The 24,110-nt window shown below is 38.6% G+C and overlaps 1 protein-coding gene and 1 long non-coding RNA gene across 2 annotated transcripts; one reads left to right on the top strand and one right to left on the bottom strand.

Annotated features, from left to right (window-relative positions):
- Positions 1-1,409: 1,409 nt before the first annotated feature.
- LOC148840850 (uncharacterized) lies at positions 1,410-7,415 on the bottom strand. Its single transcript, XM_088920620.1, has 5 exons — positions 7,384-7,415; positions 4,979-5,376; positions 3,895-4,008; positions 2,362-2,486; positions 1,410-1,740 (listed from the first exon to the last, which is right to left on the bottom strand). The coding sequence occupies exons 1-5, from the start codon at positions 7,413-7,415 to the stop codon at positions 1,690-1,692; spliced, it is 720 nt and encodes a 239-aa protein (XP_088776746.1). The 3' UTR covers positions 1,410-1,689.
- A 5,316-nt stretch (positions 7,416-12,731) lies between these two features.
- Positions 12,732-24,092, top strand: LOC148840849 (uncharacterized). Its single transcript, XR_016091062.1, has 3 exons — positions 12,732-14,141; positions 17,734-17,818; positions 23,105-24,092. It is a non-coding gene; the product is annotated as an uncharacterized LOC148840849 (long non-coding RNA).
- The last annotated feature ends 18 nt before the right edge of the window (positions 24,093-24,110 follow it).

The raw sequence follows: 24,110 nt of genomic DNA, 5'->3' as shown, positions 1-24,110 counted from the left end.
CTTTCTGCCAAGTGTTTGGCATTGTGGAAAAAAAAATGCTAAAAGCAAAATTGTTTTATTTTTTAATAGCAAAATTTCTGTACATTTGAAAACCACAACTGAATTTACAATGTAGGGAAAATGTTGCCAGTAGTTACTTTGCAGTCTTTTAAAAATATTAAATTAGACTGTGCTCTTCAAAACAAAGAAGAATCTACTCTTTTTTTTCACACTTTTTTTTCAGAAATGTCACACCAGAAATGCTTGTGATGCATATATTTCAAATAACCTGTGGTACAAACTCAGTGGTACAAAATCTGCACCATCTTCTGAAATATAGTTCAAGCTCAACTTTGTTATTTTTGTTCTAAACATCCTGTACCTGAAAGAAACTACAAACACAGTTTTAGTCACATTTGCAGTGACACAGTGTCACACCTATTTTTTGTAAATGAATGGTTAGAGGTGTCAACTATTTTTACACATGGTGGCAAATATTACCAATACTGTGAGGATATTGAACTCCACAAGAACTAGAGCAATTGGAATGATTTTTCATCTGATAATTACGATTGTCTATTTCAATCTAAGAAAACCTCACCAGCACAATTTATTATACTGTACCTTAAAAATGTTTTATTTTAATTCTGGTCTTTATTACTAAGAATGCTCATTGGTTTTAAAAAAAACCTTAGATTTTTTTATAAATTAGCATTCAGAAACAAAGGTAACACTGCCCTGTGCTTCCAGCATGAGTTAATGTTCTGCTGGTGGCACAGTGCCTGTTCTTGATCTCCCTTTTCTCCTGCATAACACAGAGGCCCAGAGATTTGCACTTGAGTCCTCAGCTGCTTGCTGATCTCCTCGTGTGAATAATTACACTTATATGAAGTCTCCGGTCATACGTGGATTTCATGTCTGCACTGTTGGACTAGCCAGGGGACTTCCACACTGTTTCATTATTAGTTCGATGTGTCGGTTGATTATCACATCGATCTGCATGGCACTGAACATTGTTTGGGTTTTTTTTTTTGGCAGCCAGAGATTTCCATCTACAAGAGCACATTTTCACTCTTTGACTGCAAGAAAAAGAGAGTGTTTTAACAGCAGGTACACGACAGGCTCTCAACTCACAGAGTCCTGGCAACGACAGTCACAGGTGTAGGTGGCAGCACATTCATCATGAAGCAACAAATCACTTAGGCACCAGTGACTCCATGTAACTGTTCTTTTGACAAAATTCACATTGCTTCTCAATACTAAACGTCTCTGAGAGAAACATTTTTTCTTAATTACAAAGTATTTACAGAACAAAAAAAAATGTTTTTTCTGTATGTCTTAGATATGTTTCTGTCAAAATCAGATACCATGAAGCTGTCCTTATGACCACGTTATATTCTAATGTTTTATATTTGCAGTGTAGAGTGTATGTTTGAAGTACAACCCGAATAACTTCACATTAACTAAACAAATTCCACCTGTTACTTCATCTCACATGAAGTATAAACAGCGAAGTAATATCATACTGCTCCTACTCTGTAATCATTTCCAGCAACATCACAGTTTTTGTTTAAATTTGTTAGTTAACTCTTGCAGAAGTTCTTAAACAGGTTTAATTGTTCTTAGTACTGAAGTACTGACATAAAACTGTCAAAAAGATGTACACAGCATCTGCCAGGAATGTTGAGTTAGCCTGCTCTTCTCCTTTTTTCAGTCATGGACATTAAAATAGTCAAAGGATTCATAAATCGCAGACAGTGCCTGAAATAGGTACATAGAAAGCAGTTAGACATTGCAGTCTTCATTTATGTAATTTATAGCTTATTTCAAAACAACACAATCAATGTATTTTTTTATTTTTAAAATTATTGAAAGAATTAGCAATGGTGGATGGACAGAAGTCAATAACTCTTTAATTCAAATTTTATTTTTGTTAAAATTCAGGTTCTGTGTATACTGCACCATCTTTAAAGTATGTCCAGATATTATACAGAAAAAGGGCAAAAAAAGCCACTGCCAGCAGCACAAAAAATAAAAGTAAAAGTAAATTCAATAATTCTTTAAAAAATTCTGTAGGAATCTAAAAAGTATGTGTTATTTAGGCATAAATCTATCAATTTGAGGCAGCACATTGACACATAAATAGGAGGGCACCATAAAATTGAACTAGAACAACATACTTGCAAATAGAATTTAAAAAAGAGCTCCAAAAATTGAAATGTGACCTTTCCAGATCAAACACCACAAAGATAAGGCATTTTGTATGTGTTATCGAGCTTGTCAGCTTTCTCAACACAGAGACCAGGATTCTCTGTTTTATATTTTGTTATACTCTGTTTTATACTGCTGCTTCAATGGGAGAGAGATTGAGCAGTAACTCACCCAGTGAGTTGAGCCCCGAGAGGAGTTTGAATTTTCCTCCATGATCTCATTATGCCTGTCCTCCTCCCCCTGGTCCAGTGCCCATGATTCTCCAGGGGCTGCGTCAGCTATCCTAGGGGCCAGACCTTCCAAGGAAATATAGAACTGTTACAGCCAGGCTTTCTGAACTCTTCTGTACTGAATACAATTTTCCTTTCTTCTAATAAACACCATTTAATCTACCGCAGCATTATTTCAGTGGTAGGGAAAATATGGAAAGTCACCTTGTTATTTTAAAAAGACCACATCTCATGGGGGTATTAACAATACTTCTAAACCTCGTTTTATCGTATTTATCCTAGTCATCTTTTGTGTTGAGTGAAATGACGACAAAAACGTTGGCGTAAATTGGTTTAATGCTTTATTACGTGGAACGAATCGTGAGCAATGCAAAAGCTTCACATTTATCTGTCGTACATGTACTGTAAGAGGTCAGAGCCGTGTCAGAGCATGAAGGTTATGGTAGGCATTAAAGTTTGGTGTGCAGCAAAGAAAAAAAATAAAAGAATACAAGATTTTAGCTGTGAGGTGGGGTGCTGTTGAGAAAAAGCATGAGAATGGGTAATTGGAGTTGACTATGGGAGTAAAGAGGTGGGAAACTAAATAATACAATCTTGGGGAACTATGAAAGGTGAAGTGGAAGTATTTGTGATCTGCTGTACTCTGTATTTACTTAAAGAGAATGACTAATTTAATTCGTCTTGCTTTGGCAAGGAAGATGTGTTACCACCCTGCTATGTGTGCTGTAAGTACCAGCGCAGGGCTCTGGAAAAACTCTGGAAGGTTTAGAGCAAAACATATGCAAAATACAACAGGTGTTGTAGAAGCTGTTCCAATCTGGTCAGAAACATAATAGCTGTTGATGAGACCCCCAAAAACAAAAACAACTGACATATACTGTACGGTATATTAACACTTTCACATTAATCAAATACACAGGGGGAGGTCCTGAAAACGTACCTTGTACATTTATTTGAACTTTTAATGGATGTGTGTGTAACTTGAATGAAAAAATTAAGTCATGTTAAGTGATATCATTAACTCAAACTAAAAACTTGTAAAACTAAAATAGCTTCCTTCTTTCAATGTTACGTTGCATAGTGTGTTTTTTTTAGAATTCAAAAGGAATCTTCCAAAAAATTAGTATATTGTTAATTTTTTAAACCAAACCTAAATATTGTTACAGTACAAAAAGGATGTTTGAAACTCTAAATGCTTAGCATTATAGAATTAAATCATATGGTAGTTTGATAAAGTTCATATTTTAGTAACACTTTTATGAATGGATAAATATGCAGTTAAATAGCCAATATATAAAGCTTATATAATTAGACTAAGGAACATGGGTATTTCAAGTCCTCAATATTAACATACATATATAATTCTAATTTTTTCTTATGCCTAATATATATTAATCTAAACAAAAAAAGTGTCGACTTCCTTTAAGCTAAATCAGGAAACTTAGAAGCTCATATAGTACAAGCAGGATCATACCTGGACCATAGGATGTAAGTTTCTTTCTTTTCCAGTACCACAGAAGACTCAAACCCAGTAACACTAACAATATTGGAAACACAGTAAGGACAGCAGAGCTCCCCTGTGTGTCTGCTAAATTACAGTAAAATGAAAGACAAAGAAATGCTAAAATTATGCATGCTTTTATACTGATATCAAATAAAATTTATTAAATGATATTAAAGGTAGATGGCAACAGAATCATTTCTACTTGTTGGCTCCAGCTAACCAAACATTTCTCAAGGAGCTGACAGTTTCACAGTATGACTTAATTCAAGAAACAGATATATTTTTATTTCACATTTGAAGTTTAAATAAAGTGCAAATACAATATTAATAAAATGAATAATAAATAAGGCAAATTATTTGCTCTAGTAAGTTAAATTAAAGTGTCTTTTTTTCACACAATCAAATGTAATGCCTGGAAAGAACCCATTCTGTATCCCTTGTGCCATGTTATTTTGATGGCATCTCAAACCGAATTAGAGCACAGCTCACTGCAACACTGTAATGATGAGACAGATGGACACACTGTACTGTATGTAAATTGAAATATGTATTAAAAAGTTTAATTGGAATATGGTAAGCTAATAGTCAAGGACTTATAAACTAAAGAAGTGGTATACAGTATTATGAAACAAATATATGACAAAATATTTTTATAAATGTTTGGTTTCTTTTTGATTAATGTTCTTTATGCTCACAATTGGCAAGATAGGCTGAGATACTTCTTTTATCAGTTTTTTGTTCAAAAAGTTATGTTCACTAGCTTTTAATGTTTTAAACTAATCTAGTTTCTTTCCACTACTGAGGACATGACCCGGTATGCGTTCCTAATTAACATAATTACTAGGATTGCAAAGCAAATAATTTAAAACTTAATTATTAATCATTTTAAATCTTCTTTCAAACTCTGCAGCACTAAAGTATATCTGGCTAAAAACATAAATATTGCACATTCAGGTTCTCATACAATGTACAGAATATGCACTTATTAAAAAGGCCAACATGGCAACTTTGTTTCCCATTTTTAAAGGTACAAAAAACAGAAGAAATAACTTACTTTCTGTTGCATTCACTATTAGAGTTGTTCCAAGTCCTTGTACCGTCATTAGCACAGGGATCTCAATAATTAGTTTACATGAGTATGATCCTGTATCGTTCTCAGATACATTTGGAATTGTCATCTCAGAACAGTTCCTGGAAACACAATAAGTGTATTTATTCTCTTCACATATCTGAGCTCCATCCACTTTCTTATAGTTCAAAGATGACAGTTTAGACTGATTGTTCTTCCACCATTCCAGTCTTAGTTGCTGAAGATTCTGCAGCTGTGTCTCCCAGCAGCAAACCATCTGAACTGAATCTCCCACTCTTGCTGTGATTCTCTCAAGAAAGTGAGTGATGTTCACTTTACTGACATCTGTCAGATAAAACAGAGACAATAAACTGTTAGTTTTGCTTATGCATAAACCCTAATTTCTGATGTTGTTTTGCTTGTAATTATTGTAACACAAAATTGCATGTAAATTCCGTTATTATGCACTTTTGAAAACCTTTCTGCCCAAAACTGTTCACTACTATTATAGGTACTCATATTGCTGGTTACAAAATTGTATTCTGATGACTGATGACAGCAGATCTATTTATACAGTATGTATTTTTTCTTCTCCTTTTCATTTTCTTTTTATGTAAATAAAACAAATAAGAAATTGTTAACTTCAAGGGCTCCTGTACCTCTAAAATTGTGCAGCATTTCTAGCTAAAGTACACATCAAGCTCTATGAAACATATGTTTTACATTACAAACACCTTGGACAAACAGTATGGCTATCTGAACATCACACACCAGTGACTTTTAAGGTTGTAAAAAATGAATTTGAGCAAAATCTCAAGAAACCATGCATACCAAACATATCTGCAATAGTTTATTTTCATCAGTGAGTTAAACATTTTTGGATGTTTATGAGTGACATTAAGTGAAATATTGGTCAGTGAATATCATCATCACTTCTGTAATAATATAAACAGTAGCTGCATGCAGAGGTCATCAGTGGCCAAGCTGACACATCACTTTTCACAGACAAGGACATCTTTTGATACATCATGTGTAGTTTCCTTTCTGTGTTCCAGCTTAGCTATGGTTCTGTCTGCAATCTCTCTAAATGTGTTATATGACATTCTTTCAGTGTACCTGCAGGAGAGGTTAAAGGTATTTTGGGATACGTTATTACTCGTTCCTATGTCATGAACAAGGTCAATGTTTACTAAAGCATGTCAGAGTTCATCCTATACTATTCCGTACTATTCCATAGTAACCATGTTGCCTGTCTGTACTCCTTACAGTATAGAATTCCGAATTATTTGACAAGAAGGACCTGTTAAAAGTCTTATATGGAGGCCAGATCATGTGATCAATCAGCTTTATTCATTATATTTATTCATTATTCATTATTTCCCATAGCCCACTATTCCTCTGTGATTACTCATAAGAAAGATAACAAAACCTTCTTCATACATATACAGTTTTTTATTCATTTTCTTGTAGAAGAGGCTGTTCAAGTGTTTTTCACTAAATCATTATAACAACCAGAACCATGTGACCTGCCAGCATAACTTTCACTTTGAGACAGCTTTTCATAGACTTTCACAGTCCGTTCAGATTTGTATTTCAGTGACATGTAAAATTTTTTTGTAATGATTTCCAAACAATCCAAACAATAAGTGTATTATAAAAAACATGTATACATCTCCGAGAAAATCCATTAGTGATATTATTTTTTCAATAAATTCAAAACAGTAGGAAAGTTTTCACATGTGATTTAAAGCATTAACATTAACGTTAAAATGATAAAGTAACATGAATGCAGATTTCTTGGAAAGCCAGTGTTGAGGAGCCTTGGAGCTGAATAGGAAGCCAGAGAAGAAGTAAAGGAGTGAAATTATGCAAAACAAGAGTTACAAGTATTTGATCGTGTAATTTGGTTCCAGTTAGGATAACCCATGAGAATGGTTTTATGGTAATTAGTAATGGTCAAAAAACGGTCTGCTGAACTAGCCTGAAGTGTTTTTTATAAATAAAATGCATTTTGAAACTACATTGTTGGTACTACAGAGGCTTTTTGTTCATGTTAAGAACATTTTTCTAATATTTAGAAGTAGGTATTTATGGAGACACAATACCATGTAATTGAGTGTAAAACTGTAAATTGCTATAAAACATCGCAACATTTATTTTGAGCTTTTTATACAAAGGATTACCCTGTGAACTTTTCAGAGCATTATATGGAACAGTTGTTTATTTGAAAGCTTAGATCTGCACATAAGGTTTTCAAGTGCCTTTGACAAGGGCGTTATCCCCAGTTTTCATTACAACAAGCATAACATGAATAATTCTTACTTTACATAAAGGGTAAACAAATTAATATTTTGATATTGGAGAAACTGGAAAGTAACACAGAAACTCACCCAAGGAAGACAAAGAGGGCAAGAGTAGGCATCCTAGCAGTGCTGTGAAGAGGCTCATTTCTAAACAATGCTGATCAGTGCCACAGGCAGAACTGTGCTAAACTCACTAGAGCATACTTCTCGAACATCCATCTGAAGGCTGTAAACCACATACCCTCATCTCTTTCTGCTCAGAGATGTAAATCTTTAGTCTACTGTTCTTTGCTTGCGAATGCCTATGTGCTGTCCACATTAACCACAAACGCATGCTCTACACGTAGTATGAAATGGGTGTGCATCAATTCACAGCACATAGGGCTAGGTGGTGAAATCAGTTATTTTGAAAAATTTGATGAATTTCTAGAGCATTGACTTTTATTTCCACATTGATAAAAATTACACTACAACTTACGATATTGAATATTGCAATCAGTAGTTCCATCCAGCAACCGTGGTTCTGGTTGGAGACGATAGCAGTCTCCTGTACAGGACTTTGCTTTCAGTATTTTTAAAAAATTATTGGACTGGTATGTGAGTATAGCTTGCAGCTGTATGCTGGTTTTGTGCTCTTTGCGTTCGTTCTGTGTATCCGGATTCCATGTTTCGTAACCCTTTTTCTTGAAAGGTACAGTCTTTATCAAGAGAGGAGACTTCCTCTCTCACCTCACAACTTAGTGAAATATTGTGAGCTGTGCACGTGTTGCCCGCTGGATGATACACACTATTTGTGTGGGTGTGTGTCAATACACAAAGTAACAATTCATTGTGGTACCCTGACAAAATGTGTGATAAATTAATAAACACTGTATTTCTGCGTATTTGAATTAATAATATTGAGTGATCTGTAATTGTTTTTGTATACAAATTCATAGTTTTAAGAATCAATAGGTACTATTTTTGGCATATTTTCATTAATAAAAGATGCTTTATGATCTATGAGATGGCATTTTTTTTCAATACAAGTTCATTACAGAATATTCTTTTTTGTCACTGTACTGTATTGTCCTGTGTGCGTGTTTTACTATCAGGTGCTGTTCTTTTAACATGACAGGCTGTCTCAATCCCATTAAAGGCAATGTAGGGTGCTTGCTCTGGACTGGCGAGATGGTCCAGTGAAAGGGCAGAACAAGAGAGCCCATTGCAAGCAACATGTTCCACAGAAGAACAACCAGCACAAAGTCAGGTTAATGAGTGAGCGAGAATGCAGATAGTCTGCATGGGAGAAATGAAGCCCAGGTGGTTTCAAATCAAGGCCATTCCTCTGCTGGAAGTACCAAAAGGAGTGACAGCAATACCTTGACACAAATGGAAAAGGCAGCTGTGTAATAGAGAGAATTGAGGTCTATAGAATCAGGTGGAATTCTGCAGAGGACTGCAGAGGACTCTCACTGAATTGTAACTGGGGTGTGAAAGCCTGTTCTCTGGTATCCCAGTTAGGGAACACAATGTTTCAATGGGACTTCAACCTGGGAGGCCTGTCAAGGAAAGTCAGTCTGATACAATTGAAAGACCATGAAAGGCAGGGATGTTCAGGAAAAAGCACCTAGACTCACAGATGTACAGAGAGGTCTAGTAAACAAGATACTGATGGTCTAGCAGAAACAGAGAGAAAATGAGCAACAAAGTACACAAAACCAAGCATCAAAATAATAACATATAAATGAAGACAAGTGTATCACTTGTGATTTGTGTCAATTCATTTGAAGCATTTCGTCAGAAATCCCTTGACTATTTCATGGAGTAATCCTTGGAACAGTTTCTTAATTCCTCACTTGGTAAATGCAATCTTATGAACTGTTCTTCTTCTTTGTGGCCTTTATAGTCACCCTGTTTTCTGCACTGAACTTTTTATGAGATTTTTTTTTAATTTTCTGTGAAGAATAAACCCCATGTGATATAACATGAGGCATGGAATGCAGAGAGGCAAAGCCCCTCCTTGGAGAGAGCTGTGTTGCTAAGTGACTACAACTGTGGTAACAAGTTTATCGGTAAAATACCTTCATCATCCACCATATGTGGGTCAGTTTTATATTTAGTAATAGTGAGTTAGTGTGTGAAAATCACAGTGTAGGGTGTAGTAGAGGGGCCCTCACTCTGGCAATACGAGGTATGGTGTCAGCATTTTATTGACAAACCTGTTCTCTCACTCCATAACAGCCTGTCCCTTTGAATTCAATGACTTTTCCAAACTCCCTGAAGGAAAAACTCTGACCGCTGTTATAGAAACACCCACAGCTGTTGCTCATTAGACCAAGTAACCACAGCTATGATCACTTAGCAACACAGCCCTCTCTGATGAGGATCTCAGCCTCTTTGCAATCTATGCCTCATATTATCACACTCTGTAGTATCTTGAAGTGAAGCAAGACTTACTACTTTCAAAAAAATCTTTTCAACATTATTGTAGATGATATCGCAGAGCCATTAAATGCCATAAATCTGTCTGAACTAAATTATCAGATTCTGTTTTGTTTTCTTTTAACTTATTTTCATTTTTTTTCTGTATTTCATTTTTAACCATTGTTAAACATGGCTACTGGTGCTAAGATTAAATCCTAATATTGCACACTTCTGCTTACCTACATATACTGTATACTGTATATGAGTCAGGCAGCTAGGTTCTCTTTGAGTATCTCTCTTGCAAATCCCCCACCTCCCCGACTATACCCTTTTAGCAAACTCCTTAGCTCAGGTAGTAAGGATGGTGTTATGTTCCCCACACAGTTCCACAGCGGGTTGTGGCCATGCCCACCCTTGCTGTTCTCCAGTGTGTCTTTTGCCAGTTTCAGTGGCCGGCGGCCATGTCTTTGTTTTGCTTTGATCGCCAAGGAGGCAATTGATGAAGAGCACTTGGCTTTAGTGACAAATTTCACTGTAGCAGGTCCTCTGAGGGCTGGTATTTAAACCCTATTAATCTCACTCTTGTACCACTATTCCAGCTTCCTAGTGGAGCCCTTCCTGATCCTGGTTTCCAGTTTCCTCTGGCTCCATCTTGGAGCTTTGTACATGGCTTTGCTGTCTGGAGAATTTCAGTGGCTAAGCGGTGAGATTCAGTGTGAAGCAGGGACATGACCTAAGCAGATGTATCCACCGGCCTGGTCCAGATGGCACCTGGAAAATCTGTTCTGTCCTCTTCCAGGCAATTTTCCGGACGGCTGGCCTGGTCTTTGGAGGAGACCCCAGCTTAAGGGCATGTGTCTTGCATCAGCCCATCTCCTTGTGCCCTCTGGTTTGGAGTTCCCTGCCCGACCTGGTGACTCCTGCAAGCTGTATGCATCCACCGTGTGGTCATCTTTCCCTGGGAGTCTGACCGCAGGAATCGGCTCATGGGCAGGAAAGAATGACACCCCTTTAGCCCCTGCTCCCAGTATCTGCTCAGCTGAATTAAGTAGACACTTCGTCTTCAGACTGGTGCTACTCTGTGCTGGCCCCCTCTTCCCCACCCAAGGTGCAGTGACCTGGCCATTCCCCCCGGTCTGTCGAGCCAAGCTCTTGACCCTGTAACCCCTACAGCATAACTCAGTTTCCCAGGGGCCAGGACTGGTCATGACACTGAGTTTGAACAGCCTATCTGAGAAGCTACATTCCCTTAGCCAGACAAATACTTTATACATATCTCTCTATCTCCGTGGTTCTCAAACTGTGCCCCCAGGTGGCACGCCTGATGACCCTGGAACTTTGTTGTGTGCACTGAAAAATTGGGACAGGTTTTCATATTTTCTATTTTAATAAAATTAGTCTATGTGTCACTTACGCAACCTACGTACTTAGCTACGAAGATACAGCATGCGCTAATACTTGAGTGAACACAAGAGCTACTATGTAATTCTATACCATTGTATAGGAATGCATGCTACGAATGTAAGTGACCAATTGTATTTACAAAAAGCTATATCCAGCAAATAGGGAGGTAGGAGAATGTGCGTGATTTTGGAACACTGCTAATCTTGTAGGCACAAGCATGATAGATAACAGAATATTTAAGGACTGTTCTAGGTTAGTTTGAGAAAAAAACACAGAGTATCTCTGTTTCCCTCCCATGCACATGAAATAAAAACATTTATCTTCTGAGACGGACTCCTGACTTCCTTTTAAGGGGAAATGAGGAATAATTTCTCCAACAGCTCCACATTTGCAAACAGAACAATTGATCGAAAATGAATACCTCACAAAAATCAACTATTATGTCCTGGCTGAAAGGAATAGACGCCAAGAGTAATGATGCCATCTCCGATAGATCACGCATACCTGTTGAGAACGAGGAGGATTATACATCGGCCACCAACACTAGCTCTGCTGCTGAGCCTGCTAGTGTTAGCAAGTGTCAGAAAACGGCTGCAAGACAGACCGATCTAAATTATCTAAGTCTGGGATTTACTTACACCGGGATGGAGGAAGAGCCAAGACCGTAGTGTGTCGTGTGCTGTGAGATTCTCAGCAATGAGAGCCTGAAGCCAGCATATCAGAGGCGGCACTTTACCAGGAAACATTCTCTCCTGAAGGATAAGCCTGTTGATTTTTTTCAAAGGAAACTTAAAGATCTGAAGCAGCGCAAGTCCACCATAAGGAACTCCAGTTTCCAAAGTACAAGAAGCATTTACCATGCAAGCTTGTGGATTGCTAAAGCAGGTAAGCCCCACATTACTGGTGAAGAACTCTGTTTACCGTCGGCAAAAGAGCTGAAACTTATTACTTGTGGAGAAAAAGCTGCTAAACAGCTTGACCTGGTGGCCCTTTCGAAATACACAGTCACTCGTAGATTTATTGATATGGCAGATGATGTCAAAAGTACACTGTCAGAGTGCATTAAGATGAGCGGATGCTTTTCACTGCAATTAGATGAGTCTGTAGATGTCATTGATTTGGCCAATTTGCTCGTTTACGTTAGATTAGTTAGAACCCAGTCCAAAAGTTAAAAACAGAAGGATTAAAACCAGCAAAAGTACCAAAGCACAAAACAAAGTCGTAAACCAGGGAGACGAAAAGTCAAAGAGTCCGAATACCAATAAAACTGTAAACCAAAACAATAAGCCGAAAAGCGAAATCCAAGAATCCAGGTCTGGGGTGAAGAGCACTCCAAAAGCCAGGAGAAACGAGACAAAAGGAGACGAGGGAAAAGCGCCGAGTACTTGGAGAGAACTTCCAAAAATACTGAGCAATGGGAGAATGACTAGAGCTTCCTAAAATAGAGAAAGGCAGAGAATGTGAGGATTGAGCGAGACAGGTTGTTACGATCCCTGCCTCCCGGCAACGGAGGAGGCAGAAGTAGGCGTAGCCCCTATCCATCAGTTCACCTATCAGTTTTCCCATTCACCACCACACCCCCGTCTCATCCTACTTTAACACCTGTCCTTCCCTACCTCGTTGCTCAGTATTGGTTTTCCCTTTCGAGCTTCCTGGTTGCGCTACTTCTACTCTGTGTTCGTCTTGGCTTTTGGTTTGCGGTTTTTCCCTTTGGACTTCGGCTTTTCAGATCTCGGCTTGGATTGGTTACTTTCGCTCTGTTTTGGATTACTAGCTACCCCTGGATTCTCGGATTGCTCTACGGACTACGACTTCGGATCTCGCTTCGGCTTCGGTACTCGTTCCCTTTTGGATTTCTGGCTTCCCCTGGACTCTCGGCTCGTTCCTACGATTACGGTTTGCTTTCGGATTACGACTTGGTTTTGTTCGCTCCTGCAAGTGGGTTCACTCACTGGTTCGGTCCCTATTACCGAACCCATAACACAGGTGAGTCGTCAGGTATTTTTGAAAGGTCTACGCCTTCTTAAAGGGGCTGTATGAGAAGCTGGAAGCTCCAGATATGAAGTGGACACACTGCAGCATCCACCGTGAGGCCTTGGCAGCCAAGAAAATGCCTGAGGAATTAAAATTTGTGTTAGACTCTGCTGTCAAAGTTATGAATTATATCAGGGCTCGACCAATAAATTCACGTCTGTTCAGTGTGCTTTGTAATGAAATGGGCACCTTTTGCTACATACGGAAGTGAGATGGTTATCCAGGGACAAAGTGCTCAGTGGGTCTTTGAACTGCACTCTGAGATACATGTTTTTGCATGACCAGCAATCTCCCTTGGAAAGTCTACTTGATGATCCAGTGTGGCTGGTAAAATTTGCTTACCTGGCTGATATACTGTATTCTCACGTTTGAATGAGCTGAATATGGGACTGCAGGGGCTCTCTTTAACAATTTTTGATTTTTGACTGCCATGAAGAAAAAGCTGCGGCTTTTTGTTACTCAAATCAACACAAGTGATGTCTCTCCTTTCCCAACTTTGGAGAGTTATCTGCACACATAAGCTGAGGCACTTGATGCTGCTGTTTGTGATGTGATTGGAGTGCACCTCTTGTCATTGGAACAACAGTTCTCAGAGTATTTTCTAGTTGAGGCCACACCAGAGTGGATCAGGAACTCCTTTGCTGTTGATGTCATAAAAAATACCCAAGGATCTGACCTGTGCTGAGCAAGAGAAGTTGCATATGCAGCTTTGATATCTTATGCATCTTTGATGTCAGAATTAAAATGACAGTCACTGTTGGATTTCTGGATCCAAAGACAGAGTGAATACCCAGCCCTCTCATTAAAGGCTGTGTGGTTTTTGACGCCTTTTGCTACTACCTACCTTTGTGAGAAAGGCTTCTCTGCTCTCACTGCAATCAAGACAAAGTACCGCAACAAAATGGATGCCAAGCCAGATCTGAGTTTGAAACTCACTGCCCTCGTCCCTGACATTGCAAGGCTTTACTCGACTAAACAGGCTCACCCCTCTCACTGAAATGGTAAGTGTTCAGTGCTATTTTATTATGTGTGTGTGTGCTCGCACACTCATGTTGGTCATTGAGATTTTCTCTGGTTCCTATGAGAAGATGACTTGTAGGTGGTAATTGGATGCTTTGGTTTGATCAGGGGTGGTACTTGGTCCAAAAAGTTTGAGAACCACTGCTCTATCTCATTCATTAAGATCTAATCTAACCACTGAAATGTGCATTACATTTAACACATGAGGGATGTAATGTCTGTATACACAGTTGTATTTTCACCATGATCTATAATACTGAAATCATTGTCTTTAATTTCCTTTGACAGATTTGAGAACACATGATATGTCCTTAAGGACAAAGTAACTATGATGATTACCAAGGCACATTGACTCTTGATTAGAGATTTTGGTGTATTAACAGAGTGATCACAAGGCAACAAATATGATACAAAGGGACAGGTTTTGACCATGAAATACTGCAAAATTCAGCATACTTTTAGCGTGACATAACTTTAAGGTATATTGTTCTGAAAGTTTCCAATTTACATTCAATATTTCTTCCATGGTTTTTTAATTTTTACGTAATCCTAAGTAAAACATTGACATTTTTTCAACTTCTCACTGTGATTTTTTATACATACAATATGTGAATCTGTGTGATAACGCAATGAATCTCTGAAAACCTAATGGAAAATATGTTTGAAGAATTAATCTTTGGTGAATTTAAGCATACAGAACACAAGTATTTTTTATAGAATTTTCAAAAACCTAATAGGTTACAGGCTTAATAAACAAGGGAATAAATAAGGAGCAGCAAACAGAATGGCTTCTTTCAGTCGTCAGCTCCTTGGACTGCTTCCATAATGACTGAGTGACTGAGACTGGTTTGTTCATCTCTCTCGGCTGTCGTCTCTTCAAGCTATTTCTGTATTTCTCTCTTCCTGTCCATGCTGTACTTGGTTCTAGAGTGCCTGCAGGTAGTAATACCATCTGGCATTTTGGTTTTTGATGTCCTTGACCTGATGGTGTCACTACATTGATGTTCTCTCTTCTTGGTAAGTGGGTGGCATACCAGAGACTAACGAAGGGCCTTGTAACCCATTTAATAGCTAAGCGCTTTATTTAAATACTGATGTGTTACTGTTACTAGAACAAAAGCTTTCCACTGGGGTAGGCAATGGGGTGTTTCAATCCATCTACCTCGTAGAACACCACCATCCCCGGCACTATTCCTGAGGTATTTGTCTGTAAGACAAATAATCAAGAAAAGTCAGGGCAGCACAAGTCTGAATCCCTGCAGAAGTAGTCCTCAATGGTTTGAAAGGAAGTTCCTTCCACTGGACCAGGGCACTTTTTTTGGTTAGCTCAGTCAGGGGCGCAGCTATTGTTGAGATATGTGGTATGAACTTTTGAATTCAACAGGAATTCAGGCAGTGTTCCCTCTGATTTTGACTGGCTGGTGTGCGCAAAAATGTCAAGTTGTGCAATTTTTTTTCCAGTGACAAAAACGTGTGAGCACTAAATTGAGTGTATGTAAAATTGTAAACCTGAAATTATTTCTTGTTAATATAGTCATTCTCATAGAAGCATAGAGATCCAAAAAACAAGGACAGCGATTTAACAAGCCCAGTCATAGAGACTGAGTGCCGAGCGAGCATGAGCAGTGAGGTACGAGACTATGAGAGCGTAGATATCGATTATCGAGTAGCAATAATAATGCACACAGCCAAGTTGGGCCTCATGAGGTCAATTTTGCATTTTTCAATTGACGACCGTGTTTGTTTTATTATTATCTTTTTTATTTAATTGTTTGTGCACAGTTCAATTTCCTATGTGCTCTGATTTCATAACCTGTGTGCGTGCGCACACGCACATAGCTTAGAGGGAACATTGGTTGCAGGCTTACAATGATCATTTTATTAAATAAACAAGGTGGATGGAATTAAACTGATGTTCTTATGTAGAAGGATCTATTTCATTAGAGCTGTTTTCTTTAATGAGAGAGGTCACTTCATGAGCCATGCACTCATTTCAAGTAGTTTTCAGCACTAAGAAATAATACCAAGCAATTTGGCTTTAAAGAATGCAACATTTTGCATTCAGATTTAATCAAAATGTGATGCAGTGCTGAGATATGCGATACTTAACATATGACATGCAAATGACTGCAATGGCAGACAAAATAAAGTTTTACTATTGATGCATTTTTAAACATTTAGGGAAACTCCCAAAAGAACTTTAAAATATTCTCAAGGCTTTTTCTGTAATATGGCCACTCCATACTGTTACAATAAAAACGGCTAAAACACTTGCTGTAAATACTACCCTCCTTCAATTGCTTTAACACTAGTGGCTTATCCGGAGCAGGTGGCTTGCACAATTTTTTGTGGCAACTCAGTTGTTAGATTTTGGTTAGTAGCGGAAACAGAAAATATACACTGCATGTGTTTTTTGGGCTTTAGCTTTATAATAATATCAAACAATGAAATGTGTGAATGATTGAAAGTATAGCTCCAAACCACTGACTTCCTCTGTTCTCAGATATTGACCTGTCTAGTAAAATAGGAAAAGTCAAATAGAATGCAGACCAATTTTAGTTAGGTGCACTTGGCAATAGAAATACAAAACTCTACAAGTATTTCTACAAGAAAAAATAAGAATTACAGGTACTCTCTCCAGCTCTGGTCCTGGAGAGCCCCAGTCTTACATGTTTACTTGGTCACTTCCAAATCATCAATTTCTAAAGATTTGTAACGATTTTATCAAGAGCATTTAAACAGTTTATATGTTAGATTAAGTAATTTAAAGATCATTTGGGACTGATCAATATGACCAAATATCCAGTACAGTACATCCCTGAAACAGCACAATTATCTTAATTGAACAGATTACTTGTGTAATTAATCTATACATTTCTATTTCTATAATAGATCTATAAGTCTAACTGAACCAGGACCAGGGTTTTAGCCCCCAAATATAATTTACAGTATTTATCTGTTTTTATATGGTATCTTTGCACGCCTTGTGAACTTTAAAGTCTTCCAAATTTACACTTATAATATTCTATATACAGTATGTATTTACATACTGTATGTTACTGGCTGGTGAATGATGGACAGGGGGCACCAGCACACTTTGTTCATTAAAAAAAAAACAATTTAGTAAAAAAAATAATTGTTTCAGTTTTGATGTCTTTGGGTAACAGCTTCTTTCAGCAACGCCGACCTTCGCTTGCTCGGCCTCGGTCTGTATTTCTCTATTTTCCTTGTCCGTTCTCTTCAGCGGCTCCGGTGTTCAGCTCGTTCGTCTGGTCAGTCTCTTTGGGGCTCTCATCTAGAGCCCTGGTGTGCAGCGCTTCTTCTCCTCGCCTGGATACCGCACATCTGTCAAGTAAAAAAAATGTCTCTGTATGGACAATAAACTGTTAATTTTGCTCATAAGTAAAACCTTATTACTCTCATGTTGTTTCACAAAATTGTATGTTTATTCATTTATTTAGCACCTTTGACACCCGTTCCTCCAAATGATTCCTTGCTAAAGTAGATGGTGCACAAATACTCATTGATAAATAAGATTATCCATCCATCTTCTAACCATTCATCCAATTCAAGGTCGAGGGGGAGCCAGAGCCTATCCCAGCAAGCAAAGCTCATAAGGCAGGGTACACCCTGGATGAGACACTGCTAAAGGCATGATGTAAGTAAATACAATCAAAAATTAACAAAGAAAATTCATCCCTACCTCCGTCTTGCTGTTGTACTGTGTGGTGAGTGGGTAATTATTTTTACTGACATCTGTAAGGGTAGAAAAGTAGGTAAACCAATATTTCTTTTTCAACTGGTATTTAATATTAGATTATTATGATGCTTTTCTATCAATGGATTGTTCAGTAATTATATTATTCAGACATGACATTTAATTCTGTATCAGCACTGAGTGAAAGTTAACGCCAAACTAAAAAGAAAATTAGAACAATGCAAATGTAGATGTTTAGATGTGTGTTTGGAGAATGTAAATAATATATATCAAATCACACAAACATTTTCTCTGTTTTTTTCTTTTTCCTTTTGTTCTCTTTTTCTAGTTTGTGTTCCCGTGCTGTTCTACTTTGTTCTTTGCCATTAGATTTCAAAGTTTGCTTATTTCTGACGCCGTACAAAGGAGTTAGCAGACTCTGCAATGACATGTTTCATTATAAAAAAGAAATATATAAAGATATTTTAGAAGTAATGATCAGAAAAGAATGTACTGATGTTACATCTTTAGGTGTCTTTCACCAAGGTCTATGAATCATTTCTTTATCTCAGAATGCCAATTTTCGGTGCTAAGTGCTGTTATTTTCTGTTCATAGAGATTAAAACATTTCTAAAGTTGTCAGAAAATGTAATGGATGAAGTTAGTCCCAAGATGAAAAACATTATATAATAAATATAAAGAATTATTGTTATATTGCGTATCTTGGACTCTCGCATTTAAGACCCTATAGTGAACTCGTCATAAGACACTGATGCACAAGCATGTAAATGACAATTATAGTGTTAAAGGCAATTCCCCACTCAATTCCACAGATATATCTTTAAATAGAAAAAAGGAAACGTTCAGAGATTTCTTAAATCAGTTGACAGGGCTTGAGTCTGGAAGAGCCCAAAATCCTTACTAGCTAAATTCTATTTCTCCATACAGGGTCGTATTTATACATATATGATAAATATATCATCAACGTTACAAATTGAGAATCACAAAACTCACCCCAAGAAGACAAAGAAGGCAAGAGTTGGAAACATATCTAAGCTCACAACCACAAACTAAACTTCACAAAACTGAACAAAGCAGGCTTATTAATGTTCCTCTCCCATGTAGAAAACCCCACATCCTCATCTGTTTCTACAGATGCATCACTTTCTGTTTGTACTGGATAATGGCAGTACTGTATAATAATTGAAGTCTAGATGGATTTATAGCAATTAAATGTCTATGTATTTAAAACACATGTGACTCAGCAAGGTAAGATTTAAGCATTTTCGGGACAGTATCAGGTTTGCCAAAACACTTTGCACAGGGTTGATGTAAGGAAGAACAACAAAGTGATAATATGAGAAAAATGGATGGATCTGCACTTGTCATGTGGCAAGTACTCTAGTACTCTACTGCTTTCAAGACTTAAGATATACATTCAAAGCAGAAATGAAAGCATCAGATACCGCCTTCATAGGAAGAAACTGTTCAGTGTACAAAGGAATACAGCAATTATAAGAGACAGACCAAGATTTAACAGGGTCCAAGTGTTACGACCACGCACCACACCTGACCACATTAATTGCACTTGTTACCTCATTATCCAATCACGTCCCTTGTTTCACTATTAAAGCTCCTTGTCGCCATACTTCCTCACTTGGTATTTTGAGTCATAGGCTAGTCAGTTCGCTGCTTGCTTTCTCTCACCTGACTGATCTCATAGATTTTGACCTCTCCTTTTGACCCTTGGGTTTTGCTCTGTCGTACTACGCCTCACGGACTTGTTTGCCATCTTGGACCCTCGCTTCGCATAGGGTTCAGCTCGTTTATTGACACTCCGGCGTAACGCCAAGGCACTGTATCAGGTCTGTGTATTGTCTATTGAAAAACTGGACTGCACATTTTTCTTTCAAGGTATCAGAGACAGAAAACTAAGAAAGGGAAGAGAGAGACGAATCTGCGAACAAAATGTGGTCGACCGTGACATCTTCAACATAAAAAAAAACAGTCAAGTGATCAGACAGCCCCAAATCAAGATTAGCTGATAGATAAAAGAGCTGTCAGCAAAGACTAAATCCAAGAGGTGACCTTTGTTTAGACCTGGATTGTGGTCCAACAAAAACTAAACAGTAAAATATTTAGGATCCTATTTAAGAGAAATGTATGTGCTCTTAATAATTAATAAGATGTCCCTTGGTCAATTGCCTGGCTTTATATGGTGAGACATATCTTGAATATCATTGGAATACGTTTTTCATTGATTCTCATCATACTTAATACGTCTGAGTGGTGGCCCTGCTCTTGCATCAGTTCAGTGGCAGATGAAATGGGGAAAACTGGGAAAATGTACTTGAGGTCCCCAAATAGTTTTATCTTTCTTTATGAGCCTCAGTGACTCTCCTTTATCTTTTAATTTCTTTTCCACTCATTTAAAAGCTGCACATACTAAGATAGTTATCGAACAACTAATTTTGTGAAATTAAAGAAAGCTGAAGTAGTTTTGAATATGTTTTGTCTTTGATTGTTGTTGTGTGTACTTATGCACATGTAATGCAGACTTGTATAAATATAAAGAACAGTATGTCCTGTTAGAATCAAAACATATGAATTCATGCTGTTCAGAGACTATATCATACAGTATGTCATAAAATACATCAGAACTGATTTTTCATCAACAGGCCCTAGCTTTTTTGGGACCCTTGTCCAGATCATGGAAAAGGGCCCCTCCAGATCACAATTTGAGCAGCTTATTTTACTATTTAGAACAATTAAGTAAATGAATTATACAACTAGAAAACTTTTATTAACTAGTTTAGAAGTAAACATAATAAATAACTTACAAACAGGAATAAGAAGCCCACATTTTTCAAAGATAACATGTATTTTAACATTGAAAGTAATAGTGTGAAACATTAATTTGTTAACTCTAGTAAAACACCTCACATAGTCTACATGTGTAGCTACAAAATGTGGCTTGTCTAACTGTTCACCAGTTACATGGATCTGACAGACTTACTGTCTTATTACAGTGACTTGGTTTGGCGTACCTCTGTTTTCCCACCCTTCTTTTCCGCTCTTCCTTTTCTCAGTGCCCAATAGGTACATCCTTTTGGATGACGATGTGCATTTACTGGTTGCAACTGCATGGATTTAATTTTAGACTATTACAACATAGTTTGCAACACAAGTAAAAACTCACTTGTGTCACGATTGTAGTCCCTTCCCCTTAAGGGCGCTCTGGCTCTTTCACTTCAAACTTGATTTTGTGCACCTGCCCCGTTTCAGCCTGTTCCCAGTCCACCTTAAAAGCCAGACGCCCACTTAGTTCGGGGCTCTGCATTGATTCCCATTTTGTGTGAGCCCGGGACCTGGATGCACCTGGCTCTGTTATGGTTTTATTTTCCGTTCCTGTTTTTATCTTGTCTAGTCTCAGATGGACCACCCGGCTTTGGACTTTGCCCGTTTTGGATTCCCTATTTGGACTACTTCTTAATTGTTTGTTCCGGACTCACACCCCTGTTCACCTGTGCACTTTGGACACGCCCCCTGTTTTCATTCCCGACTCCTGCATGCCTTTTTCCCCTGTGTTTTCCTCACTCCACCCCGGATCGTGTCGTCAGCATAGGGCCCTGAAAGAACTTGTTCATTACACTTGTAGTGTTTCATTACACGTTAGATGGATAAACAAACTACCACACTTACATTCACAACTAATTATATTATAATCTCTAACAAAGTTTAACATCTTAGATTAGCACAGCAGCGACAGAAAGAGCCACTGGAGGGAATTTTTGTTTCACATTTGCGAATGTGCTGATCAAGAAAAATATATGGTGTTGTACATTGAGGAAGCCCCCCATAGGCCTCGGGGCCCTAGACTGTGGCCTACTTCGCCTAAGTCAAGGGCCGGCCCTACTTACTCGTGAAGTCTGAAGTGTAGAGATGTGAGAAATTAAATTTAGCTTTAGGATCTTTTTTTCTGCACTTTTGTAGATAATTGCCAGGGAGAGAGCTTACATGCCCTCATGTGCTCTGAGGTGAGGGGGGGTGTGATGGAGGTGTTCTGAACCCCTGGCCATTGATACACATCCTGGGAGACTCGAAGTTCTGTCCCTGGATGCCACAGAACCCCAGGGGGGACTAAAAAGAGGGCTTACTGTACATTCCTTGTAGCAGCATGGACAGTACACCACCATGGGGCACTCTGACCCAGGGCAACTTGGTAAAACACTCCATGGTCAACAGGTTGAATCAATCTCCAGCCCCATCCCATGGACCTGGTCCCAGGAGCCCCCACCTGGTACTGTTGCAGGTGAATCTGCACGAGATCTGTCTGCACCAACACTGTTCTGGACCAGCAGAAGTGTTGGGCATCCTGTAGTTTCCTTAGGCATAGGCAGGCACCGGTGCCAGAGGGACTTGGCAAGGTATCATTTATATCTAAATATTTTATTCCACAGTATCATTCTCTCATGTTCGTTTTGCATGTAAACCACCATGTGGGCATTTTGGTGTGCAAATAGGACTAGTACTGTAGGCCTGGCTGATTTTCTTATGAATTGCATCCTTTCCCCTTTATTTGCATGACTTCTGGTTCCCTGACTGAAAACCATTTATGTCACATAAAAACCAACAAAGGACAGGGTCATTTTCTTTCCTGCTTCAAGCAAAGCTTTCTTGAACACATTTGCAGACTCTCCCTTACATAATATTATGCTACTAATCTTTCATTTCCCTTCTGCTCATCTGATTTGCACTGGTGACACTCAAAATGTTTTCAGATATTAATATCATATGGAATATCAACTAACCTGATTACTTTAATGCTAGTTTAGGAGCCATCATTCTTGACATATGATCCTGGCCAGTGACCCTAGTCAATATCTAGAACACCTGGAGAGCAAATTCATTTCCTGCTCTGTGGGCTTGGTAGGGCTTTTTAAGTATACATCATATGCCCACGGATGTAGTGATTTGTTTAGAGTTTTAGTACCAACTAATTTACCACAGAGACAGAGGAAAACTGAAGAAAAACCTGTGCTGCATAAGCAGGTCGCATTTGCAAAGGAAAATAATTTGCATTTGTGAACTGTGAGCAAAATCAGTTGTATGTGGAGTTTGGGGGCCTAATTTTTTAAAGAAAGAGAAGGAAAGGACACAAAGTGTATTTCTTCTTATCTACTTTTGCAATGAATTTGGTTGTGTATGGTGGATTTGCTGGAAATGCGCTGTTGTCATTCTTTGCAGTCACTGGGAACGTGTTCATCATCTGCAGCAACATGTGTCGTACCTGGACAATAACTAAAGAAGCAAAAGAGAGGAAAAATTTGTTTCTAGCTGGGGAAATCATAATCACCTGCATCGCACTGGCTAACCTGCTTCTCAGTTTGTCTGGTTTCACCTGGATAGCAATCAAGACCTTTGAGATGCACTGCCAGGTGGGACTCACTGGATACAGAGGGCTAACTTATGCCCTAATCCTGGGAGGGTCATCCAGCTTTTGGTTTACCTCTTGTCTGTGCACATTTTATCTCCTGAAGATTGTCAGCATTCCCAATGCCGCGTTCAACAAGCTCAAGCAAAATGTGTCCACTTTCGTTTTGGTTTTCCTCGGAGGGAGCTTTGCTCTGTGCTGTATCTTCAGCTTCCCTGCAATTTACGCCCAAAACATCCACTACATCAACGTCTCCACGGGCCCTGACAATTTCACGGTTCAGTCTTGTGAGATATTCACTGAGCTGTCGGGAGTGTCCTTTGAGTTTGCGATGTTCAACGGGTTTGTGCTGCTGTTCGCCCCCGCCAGCATCATGCTGTTGGCTTGTGTCAGGCTTGTGCTGTACCTGTGCCATCACATGCACCGCATGAAGAGAAGCAGAGGCTCTCCCGAGGCTCCAGAGAGCTCGCCCTCTCACTCTCCAGCTTTGCTGGCCCAAATCAGAATCTCCAAAATGATCGTCTGCCTGGTCGTCGTCTACCCCATCTGTGACCTAATCCTGTTCTTTTTGCTTTGTGGTGGATACACTTCGGCAAACATGCAAGTGGTCAGTTTCTCTGGAGCTCTCGCAATGTCCGCCTTTGCTGTAGGTATCGCCTCTCTTCTCACGTATGGCAATGCCAATCTAAAGAAGGACCTGACCTTCTTGCTTCCCTGTTGCCTGAACAGTTTGACAAAATGAGTTATTGACATACAATTTCACAGCAAATAATGTACAGTATATGTGTTGAGTAAGATGACAAAAACGTACTTCACTTA

This window comes from Atractosteus spatula, chromosome 1, assembly GCF_055471065.1.
Source record: "Atractosteus spatula isolate fAtrSpa1 chromosome 1, fAtrSpa1.hap1, whole genome shotgun sequence".
Taxonomy (NCBI): domain Eukaryota; kingdom Metazoa; phylum Chordata; class Actinopteri; order Semionotiformes; family Lepisosteidae; genus Atractosteus; species Atractosteus spatula.
This window is presented reverse-complemented; position numbering and strand designations above follow the sequence as displayed.

Coding starts and splice junctions, on each gene's coding strand:
- LOC148840850 (XM_088920620.1), bottom strand. CDS start 7,415: ATGCCTACTCTTGCCCTCTTTGTCTTCCTTGG. Junction 5,377..7,383: donor GCCCTCTTTGTCTTCCTTGG/GTGAGTTTCTGT, acceptor TTTATGCATAAG/CAAAACTAACAGTTTATTGT. Junction 1,741..2,361: donor CTCGGGGCTCAACTCACTGG/GTGAGTTACTGC, acceptor TACCTATTTCAG/GCACTGTCTGCGATTTATGA.